Source organism: Girardinichthys multiradiatus, chromosome 1 (assembly GCF_021462225.1).
Source record: "Girardinichthys multiradiatus isolate DD_20200921_A chromosome 1, DD_fGirMul_XY1, whole genome shotgun sequence".
NCBI classification, from domain to species: Eukaryota; Metazoa; Chordata; class Actinopteri; order Cyprinodontiformes; family Goodeidae; genus Girardinichthys; species Girardinichthys multiradiatus.
The window spans coordinates 7,379,002-7,400,729 of record NC_061794.1 but is presented as its reverse complement, the minus strand read 5'-3'; the positions used below and the strand labels follow the sequence as shown (position 1 = coordinate 7,400,729).

At 38.8% G+C, this 21,728-nt stretch overlaps 1 protein-coding gene across 3 annotated transcripts in view; it reads right to left on the bottom strand.

Moving 5' to 3' along the window:
• The window catches only part of lamb2l (laminin, beta 2-like), a 96,870-nt gene extending 76,862 nt beyond the window's left edge, over positions 1-20,008 (bottom strand). Inside the window, exons 1-4 of one of the 3 annotated variants that reach the window (XM_047366686.1) lie at positions 19,832-19,986; positions 4,551-5,044; positions 4,419-4,471; positions 3,345-3,424 (exon numbers count right to left, since the gene is read on the bottom strand). In XM_047366686.1, the coding sequence (XP_047222642.1) occupies positions 3,345-3,424; positions 4,419-4,435 (97 nt within the window). In that variant the 5' untranslated portion in view covers positions 4,436-4,471; positions 4,551-5,044; positions 19,832-19,986. Of the gene's footprint in view, positions 1-3,344; positions 3,425-4,418; positions 4,472-4,550; positions 5,045-19,831 lie in introns of all 3 variants that reach the window. The other 2 variants (XM_047366696.1, XM_047366677.1) reach the window with 2 other exon arrangements.
• Positions 20,009-21,728: the final 1,720 nt, after the last annotated feature.

The following is a 21,728-nucleotide window of genomic DNA, read 5'->3' as shown; positions in this document are numbered from 1 at the left end:
GACTGCCGACCTGACTGCTGTCCAGAAGGCCACTATTGACACCCTCAAGCAAGAGGGTAAGACACAGAAAGAAATTTCTGAACGAATAGGCTGTTCCCAGAGTGCTGTATCAAGACACCTCAGTGGGAAGTCTGTGGGAAGGAAAAAGTGTGGCAGAAAACACTGCACAACGAGAAGAGGTGACCGGACCCTGAGGAAGATTGTGGAGAAGGGCCGATTCCAGACCTTGGGGGACCTGCGGAAGCAGTGGACTGAGTCTGGAGTAGAAACACCCAGAGCCACCGTGCACAGGCGTGTGCAGGAAATGGGCTACAGGTGCCGCATTCCCCAGACCTGGGCTACAGAGAAGCAGCACTGGACTGTTGCTCAGTGGTCCAAAGTACTTTTTTCGGATGAAAGCAAATTCTGCATGTAATTCAGAAATCAAGGTGCCAGAGTCTGGAGGAAGACTGGGGAGAAGGAAATGCCAAAATGCCAGAAGTCCAGTGTCAAGTACCCACAGTCAGTGATGGTCTGGGGTGCCGTGTCAGCTGCTGGTGTTGGTCCACTGTGTTTTATCAAGGGCAGGGTCAATGCAGCTAGCTATCAGGAGATTTTGGAGCACTTCATGCTTCCATCTGCTGAAAAGCTTTATGGAGATGAAGATTTCATTTTTCAGCACGACCTGGCACCTGCTCACAGTGCCAAAACCACTGGTAAATGGTTTACTGACCATGGTATCACTGTGCTCAATTGGCCTGCCAACTCTCCTGACCTGAACCCCATAGAGAATCTGTGGGATATTGTGAAGAGAACGTTGAGAGACTCAAGACCCAACACTCTGGATGAGCTAAAGGCCGCTATTGAAGCATCCTGGGCCTCCATAAGACCTCAGCAGTGCCACAGGCTGATTGCCTCCATGCCACGCCGCATTGAAGCAGTCATTTCTGCCAAAGGATTCCCGACCAAGTATTGAGTGCATAACTGTACATGATTATTTGAAGGTTGACGTTTTTTGTATTAAAAACACTTTTCTTTTATTGGTCGGATGAAATATGCTAATTTTGTGAGATAGGAATTTTGGGTTTTCATGAGCTGTATGCCAAAATCATCCGTATTAAGACAATAAAAGACCTGAAATATTTCAGTTAGTGTGCAATGAATCTAAAATACATGAATGTTAAATTTTCATCATGACATTATGGAAAATAATGAACTTTATCACAATATGCTAATATTTTGAGAAGGACCTGTACATTAAGATTTTTCATTTTTTGATTCTTTAGATTGGAAAGAGGAGTCTAAGAGGTTGTCTATAAAGCTGAACGATGTTTAGCCATGTCACTGCTATAAATGGCATCTCATTTAGACTATGCTACCTCTGATAACACATTAGTTAATTTTTGATCAGATGTAAACTTACATATAAAGCATATAAAGTGTGTGGGACTGTCTTCTTCCAATTGTGACATTACTCCTAAAATTATGAACAATTTGTCGAAAAGATGAGTCAATTAAGTTGATAGTTCTAGGTTAGACTCCATTAATTTTCTAAAAGTTCTACAAAAGCTGGCTGACCCAAATTACTGCAGTAAGATTTCCAGATATATATGGGTTTTGTGATTTTAGTCCCTGCTATAATCCAGATGAGATTTTGTAATTATTGTCCCAGTATCAAAGATGTTTAAATGCTCACATTAAAAGCTCCATGACAGATAATAGGTCCTAATCAGGCCATAATGGGAACCATTATACCAGCAGCTATAAAATAGCTAAGGACTGCTTTCTTATTAATTTCAGTTTGGAGAGGTTTTTCGTAAAATCTCTTTTATGAACACCAACAATGGGTCGAAAAAATGACACTTTGTCTACTTACCTTTTAGAACTGGGCAAAAAGTATTTAGAAGTTAAAAAGAAAGCCTGATTTTACCTCGGTCTACAGCAGAGTGCTAGAGACCATCTGGTCTGTCAGAGTGTGATTACAGTGTAGCATGTGCCACTCAAACATATGCACACAGGAAAATTCATGCATAAATACTCCCTAAGGCATCAGGCTCGTGCATACAGCAAGATTGCAAGAACTGAGGAAAAAGTCACTCATTAGTGACTGAATTCCAGGTGTCAGAGGGCTGGACAAAACTTCTGGTTCTATTGTTATTCATAGAGCACAGATTCTTCCAGGTATTTGCACCAATGTTTTTTTTTTTTACTAAAACTTTATTGGACTTGACCATTACCATTGTTATTATAGTTCACTGCTTCTGTCCCCACACAAATACAGCCTTCTTCTATCTAGTTAATGATTAACGTAAAAACTGACTCAGAAAGGTGTGTGCAGGTAGGTTTCAAGGTAAGCACATGTCTCCAAGATTGCCTGCATGATTCAATGCATTTTTGAGTAATTTTCAAATGCACTATGTCTATATCATCTATCTATCTATCTATCTATCTATCTATCTATCTATCTATCTATCTATCTATCTATCTATCTATCTATCTATCTATCTATCTATCTATCTATCTATCTATCTATCTATCTATCTATCTATCTATCTATCTATCTATCTATCTATCTATCTATCTATCTATCTATCTATCTATCTATCTATCTATCTATCTATCTATCTATCTATCTATCTATCTATCTATCTATCTATCTATCTATCTATCTATCTATCTATCTATCTAATCTATCTATCTATCTATCTATCTATCTATCTATCTATCTATCTATCTATCTATCTATCTATCTATCTATCTATCTATCTATCTATCTATCTATCTATCTATCTATCTATCTATCTATCTATCTATCTATCTATCTATCTATCTATCTATCTATCTATCTATCTATCTATCTATCTATCTATCTATCTATCTATCTATCTATCTATCTATCTATCTATCGCTTGTCTGCCTTGCCTGCCTGTCTGTCTATCTATGACTTAATTCACAATATTCTATTATTATAATTATAAGATTATATTGTTCTTCAAGCCTTGTTGGGAAAAACCAAATAATATTGAGCCCTTGGTAGTTTTCATAACTTGTCTCATAACCTTAATAAATTGTGTGCTTCCTCTTTGTTTAATCAAGCTGATCAATATTCAACTCAGCAAATATGAAAACCTCTGACTTTAGGGAAATTGATTTGAGTAGCTTTTCCACGTCCTTGTAAAATACATTTCCAAAAGAAGGTGGATTGTACATCAGAATAGTTTATCCTTAAAACTGGACATCTGAACATAACATTTTGGACATAAAATCACAATCCAGTGGCACCAGTATCACAGTACGCAGTGTCAAAAAGTAGAGATTTAAAAGCTAACCTAAAACAGTGACATACATTTACAAATGCTACTCACCCAGCATCAGAAGGCTTAAGTGCAAAGCCATGATAGGCATCTGGATGGCTAAACGGATGGACATCAAGCTGTAACTCCGTCTGTAAAACACAGAAATGAAGCAATAATATCCTAATAAACAATACAAATAAATAAATAAATAAATAAAGGTGAATGTATGTTTTCATGGTCTTGAATGTATACATTAATGTGAAAAGTGGAGAGAAATCCAGAGAAAATAAGTCAAAATTATATCAAAATGTGCAAGAGTTGGGAGAAAAAAAAAGAAGAGATGCCAAGAATCATAATCAGCCAATTTTCCCTTGATAGGCTCTGTAGGTCAAATACTAATAACTTGCTTTTTTATTTCTGTTCAGTAAATGCATTAAAAGTCAACATTTCTATTGCATGATTATATCAAGCAACAGCTTGTACTTTGATGCATTTGTTTCAGGTAATAAAAATCTGATAACGGTGAGCGACACAAGCATGTAATTCCTTCATTTCAGTTTGTTTTTGATTCAAAACTACTACCTCTATCAATGAACCTGCAGGACGTTATTTTCTTTATGTGTTGTAGTCCTTAGAAAAAAAAAATGAAACCAAACAAGACTGGAATAAGTCGGCCAACCGCATTGGGAATCTGCCTGAAAACCTTATTAGTGCATCTCGAAACTGTAGTTTTTTTTGGAAATTGCCTTAAGGTGATGTGTCGGGAATTGCCACTATATAAATTAAGCTGAATTTAACTGAATTTAAAAACGGAAGTAGAGATATATTTTTAACCAACCACCACCACCACCATATAACACTTTGTCAGTGACCTGGATCTGAACCAAAGAAAAACAGAGTCTGTCCGTGATATTACGCACCAGAGAAGTTCCATATCTCAATGTTTCTATAGTTCCTTTAATTAAACTGCAGAGACTAGACTAGAAGGCAACCATTTAATACAATAACTCTACAATGTGTCACAAGCCAGTTCCTAAGGAACTGAAGATTTAAAAAAACATTGCTTTTTGAAAGCACAGCACTTTTGTTAAATTTTAACAGCAACATAGTTAAGAGTTTACAGTTTAGCTCTAAGTGACCTACAGGAGTGGTGACAGCATAGGGTCTCGTTTTAATCCTCAACCCGCAACACGTTACTGCAAGAAAGACAGGAATATGGAAGGCTTAGCTGATCTTCTACAGATAAACATCAGCAATGAGTGAGACCATACTCACACAGCCCCGGGTCACCTCACTGTGCCCAACGTGGTCAGAACCTCTCCCTGCGTGTCACTGTAGTCCACTTTCTCTTCACTGTGTCCAGTCTCCTGGCTACCAGTGCACGTGTGCAGACTCTGGACCCCGGCGTGTAGACATTTACGCATGCATGAACATGTGTGCCGTGTATGTGCCCCAGAATGTGTAAAACAAACTTCAGAGCATAACTGATGGCAGCGATGTAAAAACAGAGGGAACGCCGCTGGCCAATGGGAGCACAGGGTGCCGTACGGGACCCCTTCATTCCTCTCCTCCCTCTGCGTCGCCTCCCCTCGCTCCCTCCAGCTCGTCACTGGTGCAGAGGGTGAATGGGCAGCTATTCTTATTCTAATTTCTCTGTCACTCACTGGGCCACTGCCTGAAAGAGGGGAACGGTCTCCAGGCTTTTGGAATGCACCACCTCTTTCTTCGGGACACTCAGGGAGAGCGATTGACGAGCGAGGCAGAGGAGGCTTGAGAAAAACAGAGAGAGGAAGTTGAATAAAGAGGGAGGAGAGAAACAGAGAATGAATGGAGCGAAAACTAGTAGCAAAACTAGAATTAGGAAAGATAAAAAGAAGAGTTACACTCATAGTGGTAAGAATCCCTTTCATTTCTGAGGGCAAACTAGGTCATTGTTGGAAAAGGACATTTTCAGTTGTTCTCTGAACAAACTGATCTCTGCAACACGCAACTAAAAACATTTTTAAACCCTTGTCTTGTAACAATAGTGATTTTCAACACATTAAGGAATATTCAGCATTAAAGTTCAGCAAACTTTTTCCTTGCTACACTTTATATGATGAATTGAGTTTAATTTAGAATTTAACTGAATTATTTATGTATAAAAGTTTCCAAGAAAGCACAATGTGTTTATGTGTCAGAAGCTGTTCCATTATATCTCTAGCTGTATGTTTAGGTTTGATGTTCTTCTGGAAGATGAGCCTCAGCCTCTGCCCCACTCTCAAGTCTTTTGCAACATTAACAGATTTTCTTCAAGGCTCATCCTGTCCATCCATATTTCCACCTACTACTAGGACCAGCTCCTGTTGCTGCACAAGAAAAGCATTTCCATAGCATGATGCTGCCAACACCATGTATCACTGTTGGAATGGTGTGTTCAGGGTTACGTGACTGTTAGTTTTGTTAGTGTTCAGCTTAATTTAGGTAGCATCCATGTGCAGTGCTCAAAATTATTCATACACCTGATAGATTTAGATTTCAAATAACTTGTATTTTGCTAAAGTGTTTGTTTCTGATAGGAAAGGAGACAGGTGTCTTCATAAGATATTAAACAAAATGTTAAAGTAGTTTACATTTTGAAAAAAAAAAAAAAATTCTGTTTTTATATACATTTTTATATAAATTTTTTTTTTATTACTTATACCTGTCTCAATAATCAATAGAAAAATCTTTATTGGGAATACAGCAATTAAACCCTTCTTATAATTGCTGACCAGTTTTTTTTGCATGTTTTCACTGCTATTCTGACTATTGAAAATGACTATTTATTTCCAGTCTCATCACCAAAGATACAAGTGCAGGCCATTCATCTTTGATGATGAGGTTGGAAGGCCTCCATGTCATCACCCTAATCTTTAGCCCCATCCACAGATTCTCTCTCAGAACCAAACCAGGACTCTGGATGGGCCACTCCAAAGACTGGATGGATGAATGGATGGATGGATGGATGGAATTTGATTTTTATGCGCTATTTATAGAAATTAAATCTTTCGGATAATTACATGTACGTTTTCAGAAAATCTAAACTGCTGGTGAAACGTGTATGTGTTTGGATGTGTTACACTCATGAGTCAAAAGATTTAACTTATTTTTACTTAGTCGCTGGTATGTGGCTGAACTCATTTCAACTTAAAGTTGCATTCACTTGCCTCAAAACAAATTTAGTTCAATCACCCAGGCTTAAAACAAGGTCAGCTCTTTAGAAGTGCCAGAAAGGCAGTTAGATTCATAAAGAGTGTAGCTTTTTGGCAGAATAAAGGGTGTTGCAGATCACCTGGGCTGCCTCGTAAAGACCAAACCTGTTGAGGTCAATTGGGTGGCCTTGGTTAGATGAATGGATTAGACGGGTAGGGTGGTGCACGTTGGTACCTGCTAGTGCTTAATATATCTCAATATGTGATGGTGTGGGTCATGTGCATACATGTGTGTGATTCAGCAGAGAACTAAAAAAACGATAGGAGAGAACAAAGCAGCTTTCACATTCTGCTCTGCGGTGATGTGACCTTTGGCATCTACTAAAGTGGGACATGGGGAGGCTCAATATGTCACTAAGCAAACTCAGAGGAGGAGAGTGAAGCTGTCAACACAAGCTCTGCACATTAGCATTGGAATTAACTCACTGCAATAAGGTTTTTCAATCCGTTCAGTTTTCTCCATTCCCTGTTATGTTTTTTGAACTGTTAAATCACAGAATTTGCTGCAGAATTGCTAAACAAGGTCATGGACTTCTGGCTGATCATTTCGCGTATCCGCCATTTTTATTTTTCGCTGCGATTTTGTAGTCCAAGCTGCAAGTGGATAAGTCTAAATGTTCCGTTGTTGGGTGTATTAACCCAAAAAATTCACTACACCGCCCCCAGCATCAGAACCTCTTCAAAGTAGAAATATACCCACATTAGTGGGAAATTTTCTCTTCATCTGCGTGAAGCACTTTGAGGACGAGTGCCTTCAGCAACCTCCACCAGTATTACGAAGGATTTGCTGAAAGACTTCATCAGATTTAGGGTTCCTTCTGTTTATGGAAACAACGGACACAGCAAAGTATAAGCTCCAAATAATGCTAAAATGACAACAAACTTTATTATAGACATGAATTTATTGTGTGTTGACATGATGTCCTGGCCATTGTTTTCAATTCAATTCAATTCAAAAATACTTTATTAATCCTAAAGGGAAATTAAATGTTACCCTGTGATGGACTGACGACCTGTCCAGGCTGTACCACGCCTCTCGCCCATAGACTGCTGGAGATCGGCACCAGCTCCCCCCTGACCCAGTATGGAAGAAGCAGGTATAGGGATGGATGGATGGATGGATGATGGATGGATGGATGGAATGGATGGAATTTAAATGTTGTTGTAGTTCATATTATGCAGGTTTCTTCAAAGAGTCGTTGTAGATGCTGATGGCTATGGGCAGGAAGGATCTTCTGTAGTGGTCTATCTTACAGCAGATCTGAAGAAGCCTCTGACTGAAGACACTCTCATGAAAAGGATTTTAAGGGTTCTCCATAATGTTTTTCTTTTTTGAAGAATCCGTCTTTGCACAATGATCTCCAGATGTTCTAGAGGAGTCCCCAGAACAGACCAAGCTTTCTTTATCAGCTTGTTGAGCTTTTTTAAGTCCCTGGCTCTGATGCTGCTTCCCCAGCAGATGATGGCAGAAGAGATCAGACTTTCCACAACAGACTTATAGAAGATATGCAGCATCTTGCTGCAAACACCAAAGGGCCTAAGCTTCCTCAAGAAGTACAGTCTGCTCTGTCACTTCTTGTAGATGGCTTCACTGATGCATCTCCACTACAGTCTGTTGTCCAGGTGAACACCGAGGTATTTATACTCCTCCAACACCTCCACTTCTTCTCCCATGATGGAAATAGTGTTTGACCTATTTCTGTTTCTCTTAAAATCTACAATCATCTCCTTTATTCAGGTTCAACATGAGATTATTGTTTCCACACCCTGCTACAAAGCGGTCCACCAGCTCCCGGTACTCAGCTTCTTGTTCATCTCTGAATCACCCAATGACTGCAGAATCATCCGAGTATTTCTGCAGATCACAGGAGTCTGTCTGGTACTGGAAGTCTGAGGTGAACAGAGTGAAAAGGAATGGTGAGAGTACAGTCCCCTGTGGTGCTCCTGTGCTGCTGACTACCTGGTTAGACTCACAACCCTTCAGTCTCACAAACTGTAGTCTGTTTTTCAGGTAGTCTTTGATCCAGAATATTGTTGAGGCCTCCACCTGAGTCTTCTGGAGTTTCTGACAAAGCAAATCAGGTTGAATTGTGTTAAATGCACTGGAGAAATCAAAGAACACGATCCAGTGCTGCTGTCCTTTATCCTTTTTGATTGCTGTAACAGACTCTGGCTCAAACATGTAAGGATGGATGTCTTCCGTTGTTGACATCTTTTAATCAATTTGGGAATAAAACGTTTCTGCACCGCTAGATAATTGTATCTTTGCTATCAAACCATTAAATGGCTGAACAGGATGAAGTGGAACACTCTTTAACCTCGAGGGGGGCAGGTTGTGACCTCAATAGACATGCCCGAAAAATCTACAAAGGAGGAATCAAGGAGGCATCAAACTGCCTGAGTTGACTTCTTTCACTGCAGAAGAGAAGCACCTTCAAACCAAGCTGAACGATAGAAGCTCTGCTAAGGGCAGAATCCAGCCTCCTTACAAAGAAGGTTAATTTCAGATTTTTGTATATGGAATTTTTGTTTTCGCACTAATGAAGCCAACATGAGCACAGGTGAGGATTCTAACATGGGTGGACCAGTGAACCGAGAGCTTTGCAATGTTACTGATACAGTGCCTTGTGAAAGGATTTGGCCCCCTTCAACTGGTCAACCTCTTGCCACATTTCAGGCTTCAAACATAAAGATATAAAATGTGTCAAACGTTTTTAACAAATAAAAAACTGAAAAGTGGGGCGTGCAATATTATTCGGCCCCTTTACTTTCAGTGCAGCAAACTCACTCCAGAGGTTCAGTGAGGATCTCTGAATGATCCAATGTTGTCCCAAATGACTGATGATGATAAATAGAATCCACCTGTGTGTAATCAAGTCTCCGTATAAATGCACCTGCTCTGTGATAGTCTCAGGGTTCTGTTCAAAGCACAGAGAGCATCATGAAGACCAAGGAACACACCAGGCAGGTCCGAGATACTGTTGTGGAGAAGTTTAAAGCCGGATTTGGATACAAAAAGATTTCCCAAGCTTTAAACCTCCCAAGGAGCACTGTGCAAGCAATCATATTGAAATGGAAGGAGTATCAGACCACTGTACCGCTAGATAATTGTATCTTTGCTATCAAACCATTAAATGGCTGAACAGGATGAAGTGGAACACTCTTTAACCTCGAAGGGGGCAGGTTGTGACCTCACCAAACGAGTTGCTCTCAGACCCACTTCAGAGCCGGTAAAAGAGGAGTCTGTGGAGCTACAATAACAAGGAGTTCAGACCAAAGCATTGCTGTTCCACTTTATATAGACCACAACTGGATGATTTAAGTGTGAAAAGGAAGGATTTTAAAACATATGTCCCCTTTCAAAAGGGGCTCACTTGTTTCTTTACAGAATGAATGATCTCACTGACTGAACTGTTATTATTTTGAACACACCCCTGTCAATTAATGGTTCAACGAAAGAGAATCAGCAGCAGTTGATTTTCCATTACTCTACTACACCTACAAGTATAATATTTGCAATGTAGGAATATACATTCTAACAAAAACAGTCATTAGGGATAGTATTTAAACAAAAATTTATTAAATTTGAATTAGGCTACTCCTTTAATTAACAAAAATGAATAAAAGCATGGAAGGCAACATTTAACACACTGAAAGAAATTCAAAGAAGAAGAGCACTAAGTTTTATTCTGGGATCCTGAGCAAGCACACATGCAGTGCACATAATCACTGCAAGAACCCAGTAGAAAGTTAACTGCTATAGTGGTGGCATCTGCAGCAGGCTCAGACAAAACAAGGTAATCTCAAGACTCCAGTCCAAACAAACCACAGATACAATATCCTTGAACACCATAACAAGATAAGCCTGACTGTGAGCCTCTTTCCACGTTTGTCTACAGAATTAGCTGCTCAATGTAATGTAAATACTCTGCAGCTTGAAAGACTGTCAAAGTACTGTACAACAAGGCTGGGCAGGAAGTGGGATCAGATCATCCAGATGAGATCTACTGTAAGTTTGCCCTTCTTCCTTGACCACAGTCAAATTAACACATGCCGAGAATGTGATTTTCCTATATAGTCAATTCAACAAATCTGCATTACTTTATTTACCTAATGCTCTTCAGTGGGTATTTAAACAGAGTTGAAATTTGAACATACTGTACCTAAGTGCTAACAGGAAGGAAAAAGACTTAAAGTCAGATATTTTCAGTGTCAGCGAGGTGTTTAAAATGAAATCAGAGTTACCACAGAAACATAGGAAGCTTTTTACAAGAACACTGTGGAGCCACGTCAGATATCCATTCAGGTACCTACATCAGAAGTGCTGGACATTTAGCTTCTTCAGCTTTTCATACCTTTGGTGTTTTGGTCATTTTGCTCCTTATTTTTTCTGGCTTGAAAAGAGGTCTAGAATCATTAGCGGCGTTCTGCAAACCCCATATTTAAGGTAAGGGTCTTTATTCTCTACTGTATACAATTAAGACACAGAGCCCGATATTTAGATTTGCTAACTGCCTTATTTTATGGTAACTGCTTATATAAAACCACTAAATTCAGTGTAAAATGTCAATTCTAATCACTTCGTCTTTTTTAATAGTAAATCCTGTTTTACAGTGGCTCCTCTCTCTCTCACATACTGTGTCCTAATATAAATTATTATTGAAATCACAAAAACATTTTGAATGTTGTTATTTATACTTGAAAAGAGAAACTGGAATCTGCTAAATAAGCGGGTCAAAGCTTTGCAGAAATCGGAGGTGCGAAATTGGATATAAAACTTGGATCGATGCATCTCTAGCTGAAGCTACAGCTGGAGGTGTGAAAATGAAAATGTGCATCAGATGTGTACATCCATAACAATAAATAGTTTGGTTGATTATCAAGTAATTCATAGCAATACAGGGTATAACATGTTATAGCTGTGTGGTGGGAATACCAGAGCTTTCACTTTCCTTTCAGAAAAAGACAAACTGAACAGAGACTGATGATAATAACTAGGATAAATACTTGGAGCATTTACACTTTGCAAAGGGTTCCTAATAAAGTATCATCTGAAACTCAATAAGAATGTGACTCCATTACATGTATCCTTCCATCCATCCATCTTCTGGATCTACTCAATCCAGTTAAGGGTTTTTGCCCATCTCCACAACATCAAATCACATCATAGGAGGCAACAGGCCCAGAACGAAAACCAAGACAACCCCCTTTTAAGCTAGCCTTACACTACTCCACTTCCTCACATGGGCACCCATGGCATGGCCATAAGTGACATCTTGCCTTGGTCTTCCAATAGACATGCCGGAAAAATCTACAAAGGAGGAATCAAGGAGGCATCAAACTGCCTGAGTTGACTTCTTTCACTGCAGAAGAGAAGCACCTTCAAACCAAGCTGAACGATAGAAGCTCTGCTAAGGGCAGAGTCCAGCCTCCTTACAAACAAGGTTCATCTCAGATTTTTGTATATGGAATTTTTGTTTTCGCACTAATGAAGCCAACATGAGCACAGGTGAGGATTCTAACATGACCAGTGAACCGAGAGCTTTGCAATGTTACTGATACAGTGCCTTGTGAAAGGATTTGGCCCCCTCCAACTGGTCAACCTCTTGCCACATTTCAGGCTTCAAACATAAAGATATAAAATGTGTCAAACGTTTTTAACAAATAAAAAACTGAAAAGTGGGGCGTGCAATATTATTCGGCCCCTTTACTTTCAGTGCAGCAAACTCACTCCAGAGGTTCAGTGAGGATCTCTGAATGATCCAATGTTGTCCCAAATGACTGATGATGATAAATAGAATCCACCTGTGTGTAATCAAGTCTCCGTATAAATGCACCTGCTCTGTGATAGTCTCAGGGTTCTGTTCAAAGCGCAGAGAGCATCATGAAGACCAAGGAACACACCAGGCAGGTCCGAGATACTGTTGTGGAGACGTTTTTGGATACAAAAAGATTTCCCAAGCTTTAAACCTCCCAAGGAGCACTGTGCAAGCAATCATATTGAAATGGAAGGAGTATCAGAACACTGCAAATCTACCAAGACCCGGCCGTCCCTCTAAACTTTCATCTCGAACAAGGAGAAGACTGATCAGAGATGCAGCCAAGAGGCCCATGATCACTCTGGATGAACTGCAGAGATCTACAGCTGAGGTGGGAGAGTCTGTCCATAGGACAACAATCAGTCATACACTGTACAAATCTGGCCTTTATGGAAGAGTGGCAAGAAGAAAGCCATTTCTCAAAGATATCTATAAAAAGTCTCATTTAAAGTTTGCCACGAGCCACCTGGGAGACACACCAAACATGTGGAAGAAGGTGCTCTGGTCAAATGAAACCAAAATTGAACTGTTTGGCCACAATGCAAAACGATATGTTTGGCGTAAAAGCAACACAGCTCATCACCACTGAACACACCATCCCCACTGTCAAGCATGGTGGTGGCAGCATCATGGTTTGGGCCTGCTTTTCGTCAGCAGGGACAGGGAAGATGGTCAAAATTGATGGGAAGATGGATGGGGCCAAATACAGGAACATTCTGGAAGAAAACCTGCTGGAGTCTGCAAGAGACCTGAGACTGGGACAGAGATTTATCTTCCAACAAGACAATGATCCAAAACATAAAGCCAAATCTACAATGGAATGGTTCACAAATAAATGTATCCAGGTGTTGGAATGGCCAAGTCAAAGTCCAGACCTGAATCCAATCAAGAATCTGTGGAAAGAGCTGAAGACTGCTGTTCACAAACGCTCTCCATCCAACCTCACTGAGCTCGAGCTGTTTTGCAAGGAACAATGGGCAAGAATTTCAGTCTCTCGATGTGCAAAACTGATAGAGACATACCCCAAGCGACTTGCAGTTGTAATTGCAGCAAAGGGTGGCGCTAGAAAGTATTAATGCAAGGGGACTGAATAATATTGCACGTCCCACTTTTCAGTTTTTTATTTGTTAAAAAAGTTTGATACATCCAATAAATTTCATTCCACTTCACGATTGTGTATCACTTTGTTGTTGATTCTTCACAAAAAATTTGAATTTTATATCTTTATGTTTGTAGCCTGAAATGTGGCAAGAGGTTGAAACGTTCAAGGGGGGCGAATACTTTCGCAAGGCACTGTACAGTAAAAAGAACAGAAAGATAGATGAAAGATGAAAAAACATTGGGATTTCGACCACCCAAACACAGCACCTCTAGATAAATATTTCAGTTTAAACATAGTGCTGACAAAGAAAAAGCTTTCCTTCAAACATTTTTCTAATCCTCAGCACACATTGCTGGATGATTTCCTCGGAGCCAAAGGAAATCTCATAATACTGTTAGGATGGTTGCTGAATATCTGCTGGCATATTATAGCCTAGAAAGACTATGTAAGAGAATTAAGGATTTCAGAGACAGTTTATTCTCTCACTGCGTTGTACACAGCAGATTTCCCTTGGAACTTCAATGAAAAGACTCAGACTACATCTAGCAAGACCTTCCAATGCCTCACGCCCACAAAACCTGTTGCATGTAGATGAGACCTGTTTGGTATAATATACTTTATTTAACATGATTTAGGAATTCCAAAGTGTTCCAAATGTTTGTCTTTCTCCTTATTATGAATTATAATGAAAGCAAAAAAACAACCAAACAAATAAACAGTCTTTCTGCATCAATTACCTGTGCTGGCAGGTCAAATCAATACCCTTCTTGAGTCGCAGTCAGGGGGCCACTCACTAAAGACACCCCTGATCTAACCACTTCTTTTGAACATTTTACACCCCTTAGAACAACACTGTGCTAAAGTTTTGAAACTACATAACAGAAGTTCTTTTAAACTCAGAAGGACACGCCTGTCTGGCTTAGAATAAAGAAGCTTCAAAGCCTGTCAGGTAGTTAAATTCAAAGCAGATGCTCGCCAACAGACACTTTCCGCACAAATTCATGTTTGGACTGGAAAGACGGAGAATCAGAGGGTGAGAGTTGGAGGTGAATGGAGTAATTTTGGGATTGTGGCTCAGCTGTAACACAACTGGAGGAGGTCCATAAAGTCTAGAAAAGGCAACCTTCAGTGGAGGCCAAAACTCAGAAAGGCTTGCATTAAACAAACAACAAGTCTAATTTACTTTCCAAAAAATCATGTTCACAACAAAAAAATTGTGTTTCTGCACACCTGTCTTAAACAATTCAGACATGCTCCTGCCATGGGCTCTATGAATGCTGCTACTTCCTTAAAGACATTTCTATTGATTTCCATTCTAAAAGATACTGAGTTAGAATTTACTCTTTAAATATGCAACTGAACTGGACTCTTGATCAGATCTGGACCTGATGACTTGTTCTGTTTAGTGCTCCGACGTGAGCTTCTTGTAAATCGCTGTCATATGAATGAACTGAAACCTCTTCAGCCTCAAGGGATTTTCTTAAAGTTGGTGCAGGAAATAACACACCCAAATCTAATTTCTTTTTTCTCTGCACTTACAAACTGTTTAAATAATAATTATGTTAATAATTATGTTTTTTCAAATGTGAGTGATAATTCTGGTTTTCCTTTGCTGCTGGTTGAGTAAATCCTGGTGGATTCTGATAAAGTGACATCATTTGTCGAAGTTTCTTTACTTTCTAATGCAGGTACTTGTAATTTTGACTCTGTTTAATGTTCATAGACATGGTTCACATCAGCTTTTAGTCAAGATTCTAACTTTTATGTGGATACCACATATATTTATGTTTAACTAATGGAACTTAGAGTAATGAAAGTTGAAAAAAAGTTAAATTTTTCCCCGAGGTACTGGGGATTGGGGCTTAAGAGGTTTTAAACTGAACACAAAATTAACACTAATTTTACATCCAAATATTTAAATGCGGTGTGAGATTCCCATGTAAAGGAAGTGTTCGTGTGACTGTAAATATAACCTTACTAACATCAGGGGAATAAATGCACCATCTTAGTTGCCGTGCATTCTCTTCTTTGTATGAAACCAATAATTAAACAGATCTTTTTAAAGTGATCTGCTTATCACCAAGTTTTTGAAAAATGGAAATGGAAAACATCCAGAAGTGGAGCTGTCAGTAAATTCACCTCAAGATCAGAACTTGGAGTGCTCAGGTAGAATGCCAAAAAAAAGTTCAGTAACAGACTCTTCCATCGTGAATTATGTTTGCAGCATTGCATCTGAGCGAACCAAAAGCCTTCTGGAACAATGTACTTTGAACAGATGGGACCAAAGTACAGAGGAGTGATGAAATTGAATAGCAAAACATTCTGTATATCATATGAGCACAAACACTTTAAATCCACTGCCAATCATGGTGGTGGAGGGGTGATGAGTTGGGGTTGTTTTGTTTTGTGCCACATAACCTGGGAACTCATCATTGAGTTGACAATAAACTCCTTTCTATACCAATGCATTCTAGAGTCAATAGTGAAGCCATTTGTCCAGCAGCTAAAGCTTGGCCTAATCTAACATTGGCCCAGTCCAAGCCCAGACCTAAACCTGACTTGAATACAGAGGCAGGAGTAAATGTCTGTAAACCTCAATGAACTAAAGAAACATTATGAAGAAGGATCAGTCAAAATTCTTCCACAATGTGGTACACTGATAAACTCAGAGAAAATGACCACTTAAAATTATTCCAACCTCCTTTGTCCCTCAGAACAAATCATGAAATAAGCTTCAAGCTCAGGTTTCATAACACACTAAAATGTAAAGAATAACCTTGAACAACTTTGTTTTCCAAAAAGAAACTTTTCAGGAACTAATATCATTTAAGACACTCTTTAGCTTTCATCATTTTCTCTGTATATCATATTCAAAGAACATATACTACATTGCTAAAAGTATTTTTCTATCTACTTTTACATGTGCATGAACTTTGAGGACATCCTATTGTTAATCTATAAGGTCAAATTTGCTAATAGACAACAAATAAGAGTTCACTGATTTGGTGGTTTGACAATTAAGTTTGGCAATATAGTGTCAAATCAAAACACAGCCAACTGGTCTACTGCACATGAACAGTTCAACCACTTCTTAACCATTCAGGATCTAGGCCAGAGTTGATATGAACAGTAGGGTCAAAACCCAGATCCCTGAGCTGATTAAAGCTGCACTAAGCCCTGCAGCCAAGGGAAGGCGTCTAACTACCCAGAGAAGTTGGTGAAACAAATAGTTTCAGGAAAAAAATAGACATTCTGTCCAAATAAACTGTAATTTCTATCAAATGACAATTTCAAATGTTTATGAACTGTACAAATAATGACTAGAAATAACTTTACGATAGAAAATGACTGCTGTTTTATGTTCATCTGTTCTTTATTAATCTGGTAGGAATGTGTTTCAGCAATCTGAATCCACCTAGAGAGGCACCCACCTTAGTGAGAGAAGTTGAACACAACCAGGATCAACACTTCGGTATTTCTGTGTCTCACTCAAGCAGCACATATTCCTTAAATTAATAAGAGTTTTTTGCACAAGAGTATGAAGTTCTGACTTGTTTAAAAACTTGTTATTTCTTTCATTTGCCTGGCATTTTGGTAGCGTAGGACAGTTTTTCTTAAAAAGCCAGGTGATAAGTGGAGCAGAAGATTGTTCATGTTGCTGTAGCTGCAGATAATGCACCTGCTGCTCTGACCACAGTCAAGAAGGAAAGAAGCTTCAGTCCCAAGGTTTCACACACCAGACCATATTAAGAAATACCTTACAAGGGATTAAATTGAAAAAAGTCCCAATATATTTAATTTATAGAGGTGGACAATACACAAACAGGATAAATGTTTCACTGTGATTAAAACAATCTATAACTGGTGTAGAAGTTTCCAGTCCAGGTATGACCAACATTACCTTTTTAATAACTGTCCCATGCCAGAAAAGGCTTTGAAAATGCTGCCTTTAAGAGTTTACAAAACAGAACGCTTTCACATATTTTAAACAGTGATTTAAAGAATTTCTGTTCAGTGTAGAATCGTCAACCTCAGGTTTATTCAGTCCAAGTATTTAGATTTTGAAGAAGCCGACACTGTAATTATAACAGGGCAACAATAATAACTACTTCCTTTCTTACTTCAGAATAGGAGTCCCAAATAGGGCTGCAGGCAATGCAATAATGCTGGTGAATTTCACTATATGATTTGCTTCGGGTTAATTCCAAAAATACATTACATTTACTGTTGCTACAAGAACTTTACATACACCCTATTAGTTTCTTTCAGTTAAACCACAGCATTTAAATATAGATTTCACTCTAGCCTCATCAGGAGCGATAATTAAGGAGAAAGGGATTTCTAACCAGGAAACCAACAGTTTTTGCACTTGTTGTTCCTGAGAGATAAATGGGGATCCAAAACAGCAGATTCCTCCTCACTGTTTTAAAAAAAAAAAAAGTGTTATTGCTCTTTTCTTCTTCTGCTCAGGAGGTGACCCTTGCTTTCTTTATCTGCTGTGTGTTTGGTGCCACCCTCTAAATGGGAGTATTATTACCGCCGTTGACATGTACAGCCTGCACAGTCACAGACATCTGGATTACACGCAGGTATTGAAGAGGGGCTCCTAATGGACACTGATGGGCAGGTACAAATAAGAATATTTATGTCACACAGGCTTCATGGTCGAGCGGACAGTACATCAGAATGGCATGTATGAATTATCCCAAGAAAGTAAATGCCATTTCTGTGTTTCTAGCCAACACTAGCAAAAACTTTTAGCTTACTATGATATTTTAAGAATATTTATATACCAAACATTTACTCCCAGAGCTAAATTACTATAATAAAAGGCAAGCATTTAATAAGGGCTCTAACAGTTCCTCAAGTGACTTGAAAAGTCATTGACACTACATCTTTCACTCAATTAGTTTTTTATTTTCATATTCCTGTCTTTTCAGTTTAGTGGTTAGGGTTAAGTTTTTCATGGCGACAGTTATTGCAGTCATACAACATGTTTTTATTGAATGTTTTTACTGTATTTAGACCATGAAAAGAAAATAGGTGAAACAGACTCAAAATGCTCTCAGGTTGGGACAGTATCACACCAAATAGAGGCGAATAATCAGAGAGCATGCACAGTTCTGATGGAGAGAAGAGGCTCCTACTGGAAGGGGATTCAAAATAAAAAACAAAAAACAAAAAAGGTTATGCCTGCTCTATCATATGTATAATAGAAAATATGTATTTTAAAAGACTACACAAAATCACATTATGCATACCTTTTATTTCTCATCATTGTTCCACAAGCTTCCCATAAGTTTGCTGGAATTCTGGCCCGTACTGCCAGACTGAACTGATAATATTTTATAGCTGTAGACCCAAAATTTAATGTTATTTTTAATCCTGATTCATTAGGTCAATATTGAAATTTTCATCTTTCTGAACAAAAAAAAAATAATAATACAAATCAGATTCATACACTGAAAAAACTTAATTGGCTGACTGAAAATTTTTAATCAAAATAATTAATCCCAAAAACTCTTAATTAAATGGGATGTGAAAGTATCTTTGGCAGTAATAACGCAATACTTTACATTTTTACTTTTATATGATGAGAAATGTATAAAAAACAATAAGAACAACGAGAACCAGGAACTATTGTCACCTGTGCTATAAATTACTTAAAGACATGTGATCCAAAAAAATATTACTATTTGAAGGAAGCCAAATAATACAGCTTTAATTTGCTTCAATGGAACAGAACATCCAACTGTATGAAACCACAAAAAATCTAATCCAATAAATAGGCCATGTATACTATTGGCTCTGACTTGTACAACATTAGGTTATTCATAAGAAACTTCCCTACCTCTGACATATTACACAAGATAACTGCTAATCATGTACAAATCCCTATAAAGATGTGTGACAGTTAGAAAATGCAAACTCAATTATGACGGTGAGTTATATTTTTCCATTCTAAACTAATTCCTTGAAGAGATTATTCAACCATCACGCAAATTAGGACTTGTCTTGCAAGATTTTGCACAGCGAGGAAAAACCTGTTTTCGCCTAATCAAGCCATGCAACAGCTTCTCTTTCATTGAGATCTCCACAAAACTTCCACAAACTACAATGGCAATGTTTAGTTATGCCATTCTTTCATGGCTGTAGCGGGGAGTTTTTATTGTATGAAGATGAAAATATGTACAAATATGTAAATACATGGTCATGACCTGAAGAAAACGTTTAAAACCTCACCTGGAATATAACTGATGCACCTATATGAAGGCCCACTGTAACTGGATATTGTTTAGAATAAGCCAACTGTGCTCTTCCAGGCATACTGTGTTGCAGTCGGGTTTCCTGGATATCACTGAGCAATAATCTGACAGATAGAAAACAAAACAGAAAGCTCACCTGTTCTGCTGTCTGTTAGGACCCCTCTCCATCACGCAGCTACGCAAACACACAGTCAAACTTTCTCTCTTTTGCTTTTTCTTCTTTAATGCACACACAGGCTCACTCACGCTGTCACACACACCTCGACATGCCCCGTCCCGCCGCCGCAGCACGCCAGTGTGAGTTTAAACCCTGGTACTGCAAAAGAGGGCATAGTGGAGGGGTGGGCCCTGCCTGGAGGAGGCGGGATTATCGGTTCGTCAGGTAGGTAGGCACCATCCCAATCATGCGGAGCCCAGTGATCACAATGATCTGCAAAAAAATCCTCAGTGCTCAATCGGTTTTACCCCCTCCCAAACCATTCTCTCCACACACAGATCTTCTTGTTCGTAGTGAACTTGAACTTGAGAGCAACAAGACACAGAAAGCATTCACACAGATGGCGGGTTTACGTTTTCATGCAAACGGAAGGCAATGTCCCACATTCACTTGTGCATCTCCTATAGGGACGGGTTTTATGACTGCTCTGTTTATAATCACTCCTGCTGAGGTTCCGGTAGTGATGCAGCCCCTTGTGGTGTTTTAAAAATATAGCAACCTAATTCCACAGCAACTTTACAACCCATATTTTTTCATATCCCTGGCAGATAGGAATTTTTTACTTAGCCTAGAAGCTAGAAGTTTCTGATAGGAAATGAGACAGTTTTTGAAATTTATATTTTATTTTGGATCATATGTCAAAAAAAAAAAAAAAATACTATTCTGATTGATCAGTGGAAAAAAGCTAAATGGCATCAAAGCATTCAAACCGTATAACTGCTGAGGAGGTTTTTGCAGGTTTCCACTAGCATTTTGACTGTATATCTTTAGTGAGGACCTCCAAGTCTTTCAGGTTGGCTGGCATCCTTGCCATCACCCTAATATTTAGCCCCTTCCACAGATTCTTTGAAATTTAAGTGTGGACTTTCTTTATACCTTGAATCATATGCTTTACTTGAGATAATATAGTAAACTTGAGAATATATAGTAAACTTTCTGAAAGTGTGGCACTGGTTTGAACGATAACATATGTTAGTGATGATGCTGCTAACATCACTTTTACCACTCAGAAACTGGATCCATTCTGTCCTCCACTGCCTCGGCAGCGCCGGCTTCGAGCATCATCAATTCACTGACTTGCATACCAAAAAAACAAAACAAAAAAAACACAGATGCACTGATCCAGGGTTACATTTGATGTTAAAGAAAAGTACAAAAATTAATGGCAATAGTAACTGCTTTAGTGTTTTCTTCTAGAAAAGTAACACAACCAAGCAGATAAGGTCTGAACCAGTTTTCAAGTCTATAAGATGAAAGAAAGCATATGCAGTTAGTCACAGTAAAAGCTCAGCCAATATCTAGGAGAGAGACAGGGTTAAACACTGAAAGACAGGGCCAGGTGTTTTATCTACACAATAAGAACACTAAGTTATTGGCAGCAGTAGCTTAGCCAATGCCCCCACCTCCAGGAAGGGGTCAGAGCTCAACAGAAACACAAGGCCAGGTGTAGCTTCTATGAAGAGAAAAAAAAAAACACAGAGAAATAACGTAAAATTAAAAGCTGAAAAAAAGGCAAATAATGCCAAATTGGAGAGTAGTAGGAGAATGAATCTGAGTGAGGAAAAGTGGTCATTATGTCCTCCAGATGCCTAAACCTACATAGCAGCATAACAACAGAGATAATTCAGGATCATCTATGCCACTCTAACTATAAGCTTTATCAAAAAGGAAACTTTTAAGTTTAGTCTTAAACTTAGAGAGGGTGCCTCACAGACTAAAACTGGGAGCAGGTAGGAGCCTGATGACTAAAAATGTGCCTCCCATTCTCCTTTTAAAAACTCTAGGGACATGACAAGAGGTGTTCTTGAAGTGGACA